General features: G+C 51.0%; 3 protein-coding genes across 3 annotated transcripts in view; 2 read left to right on the forward strand and 1 right to left on the reverse strand.

Annotated features, from left to right (window-relative positions):
- The window catches only part of ACA1_333380 (DENN (AEX3) domain containing protein), a gene marked incomplete at both ends in the record, with an annotated part of 2658 nt that extends 1956 nt beyond the window's left edge, over positions 1-702 (reverse strand). The window contains 3 exons of the mRNA XM_004354980.1: positions 88-120; positions 226-379; positions 642-702. Coding sequence (XP_004355032.1) covers positions 88-120; positions 226-379; positions 642-702 — 248 coding nt within the window. The remainder of the gene's footprint in view (positions 1-87; positions 121-225; positions 380-641) is intronic.
- Positions 703-954: 252 nt separating this feature from the next.
- ACA1_333490 (uncharacterized protein) lies at positions 955-2258 on the forward strand (the record flags this gene model as incomplete). Its single annotated transcript, XM_004354981.1, is given in 6 exon segments — positions 955-994; positions 1118-1262; positions 1436-1496; positions 1814-1885; positions 1899-1984; positions 2057-2258. The coding sequence occupies 6 exon segments, from the start codon at positions 955-957 to the stop codon at positions 2256-2258; spliced, it is 606 nt and encodes a 201-aa protein (XP_004355033.1).
- Positions 2259-2560: 302 nt separating this feature from the next.
- ACA1_333500 (uncharacterized protein) overlaps positions 2561-2629 on the forward strand; it is a gene marked incomplete at both ends in the record, with an annotated part of 1347 nt that continues 1278 nt past the window's right edge. Inside the window, one exon of the mRNA XM_004354982.1 lies at positions 2561-2612. Coding sequence (XP_004355034.1) covers positions 2561-2612 — 52 coding nt within the window. The remainder of the gene's footprint in view (positions 2613-2629) is intronic.

The following is a 2629-nucleotide window of genomic DNA, read 5'->3' on the forward strand; positions in this document are numbered from 1 at the left end:
GTGTCGCTGGGCTTATCGGGATTGGGCACGCGCATGCGTCGGCAGTAGCCGAATTTGCGGGAGCCGTCCGAGTCCGTCAACACGAACGAGAACGTCTCGCTCTGCTGTACACCCATTCCCCTGGAGCGCGTGCCGCAACCGAATTCAACTGTGAGTAAACTGTGCTAACCACACGCACCACCGCACACACATGAACGCAGGAGAAATGGGATCGGGAAAAGATACCCGAGCAGTTTCTTCTTCTTGTCCTTCTTCTTGCTCTGGTCGGAGAGTTCGAGCTCGGGGAAGCAGAATCGCATGATGGGGCCGGAGATGGAGTCCTTTGCCCCCTGGTCTGTCGACGGCGGGTACCGATAGGCGATGAACGGCTGCCCCGTCGCTGTAAAGTTTTCGTGATGGAAAGTAAGTATGGTACAGGTTAGGCTGGCGCCTGGGTGAACGCTGAGCAATGGCAAGCAATACTGCCACGGCGTGGTGGGAATATCATTTGTCCTAATAATAAAGATAAAGATATTACTGCTGTTTGTTTGGGGGTGGTCTCGCAGCAAAACGAAAAGCGGTACTGTGGGGGGGGGGGCGAGATAGAAGAAGGGAAAGAGGGGAATGAAGGGATATATTGGAAAAAAAGGAAGGGAGCGTACATGGATTGACCTGCACGATGAGGACGTACTCGAAGATGGCCAATTCTCGTGTTTTGTTCATTTTGTTTATATCTATCTTCGTGATTTCGAGGCAACCACGACGCCCAGGCCACTCTTGCAGTTGAGGTCTCTTGATGGCCACCTCAATTTTAAAAACTATTTTTAATCAAGGAGGCAACAAGCTTGCACTCTCGCAAATTGCTCCGTGGCTGCCTGGTATGATCGGAATGTTATTCGTGCGTTATTATTATAAATAACAAATTCGAGCCGGTACGGTAGCGAGAAAGACGTACTTCCACACCACCCAACCCACATGGGCAGCGAGTCCTCCAAGCTTGCCAAGAAAACGGGCTGTACCATTACCCATGCTCTCACCCCCCACCTGCTTGCGTTCTTTATTGTTTTTATTATCATTCTTTTTTTTCAGGTCTTCTATTAACTGATATGTGCTGCCTGGTGGTGAGGGGTCTGGCCAGTCACCAAGGAAGAGATCAAGGACCTGGAGAAGATGTTTTGTGATGTGATGACCCACATGCATGCTGGCTTGCGCTTCAAGCTCACAAGCGCCAGCCTCACCCTCCAGTTTCACATAGATGAAGATACCACCTTTCTACTTGGCAGGTGGGCCCCCATCCCCAGTTGCACCTTGGCAAACCCACACACAGTTCACCTTGTTGACAGTTTGGTCATGAAGGGCGTTGGATCATGACAGCAATGGAGAGATCAACTTCTCAGAGTGTGTATGCCTACTTCTCCATGTTCTTGTTGATGGCCTCTCACTCATGTCCCTTCAGGCTGGTCACCACCCTCTATCTGCTGTCAGATGACAGCACACAGGAGGAGAAGATCAATTGTGTGCACACCTTTCCCTCTCCAACTTCCTCTTTGTCTGTGTCTTGTGCCAAGACACCCACTCACTTCAAACTGGCTCAGTTTGCTTCTGAGTGTATGACTGTGATGGTGATGGATATATGGTGCACACCCCTTCCCTTTACTAGATAGTGCTGCCTCAGCTCTGATGAGTCACCCCCTTGCTGTGTGTGTGTGCATGTGCAAGTGTGGTGTGCATGTGTGGGCATTGTCATGGTGCATGTGTCACATGTGTGTGTGCAGGCACCATTTGTCATGGTGCACATGTCACATGTGTGTGTGCATATCATGTTGGGTCACAGACACCCACAGAGTACCAGGAGGCCTCAGAGCTGCTTGTGCACAACATTTCCAATCTTTCTGTTGATGAACCAGTACCTGGCACAGACAGAGGTGGAAACTTTCAACATCACCAAAGACCAGCAACTGGTCAAGCTGTCACCTCAAGACCTACAGGGACAGATCACCCACAAGTGCATTGCAACAATAATTGGCCTTTCACACAACCACACAATGCTGACACAGCAGTTGGTGCATGCGTTCAGGTTTCTGTTGGAAGCAGACACAGACAAAGATGGCAAGATCAGCACAGAGGAGTTCAACGCATTCACACTCAAGCACCCCATGACTCTGGTAGGACTGATTCACATGCACACCATCCTGCTCAACCTCCTCCAGCACTGCAAGTGGATTCAAAATCAGGAAAAGCAGGGCACAAGTGACTACCCAGCCTGTCCAAGCACCTGAAGCCACTCTAGCTACCACCCACTTGTATACATTGCCCTGAGGGCCACCCAGGGGTATGGGTGGTTGTTGGTGGTGGTGACTGTTGGCCACAAGGGCGCCTGTGCGTTCAAGCTCGGAATTTCACCAATGTTCGCCAGCAGCCAACACACTCAGGAGCAAAGCTGCAGCTGGTATTGCTAATTTGCATCTAAAGAAGATGGACATACCGAAGCCTAGAACGGGGCCTTCCACGGCTTCGACTGCGTCTGTGCCGATTTCCTCTTCTTTCTCTTCATCTGTCTTCGATTGGCGACCCACCACAAATGTCTCCTCCTCTCCATCTTCGCCGGGAAACTTGGCGGGCGCTGCCACGTCGTTCCTCTCCACCACCT

Source organism: Acanthamoeba castellanii (genome assembly GCF_000313135.1).
Source record: "Acanthamoeba castellanii str. Neff unplaced genomic scaffold scf7180000084581, whole genome shotgun sequence".
Classification (NCBI taxonomy): Eukaryota; Discosea; order Longamoebia; family Acanthamoebidae; genus Acanthamoeba; species Acanthamoeba castellanii.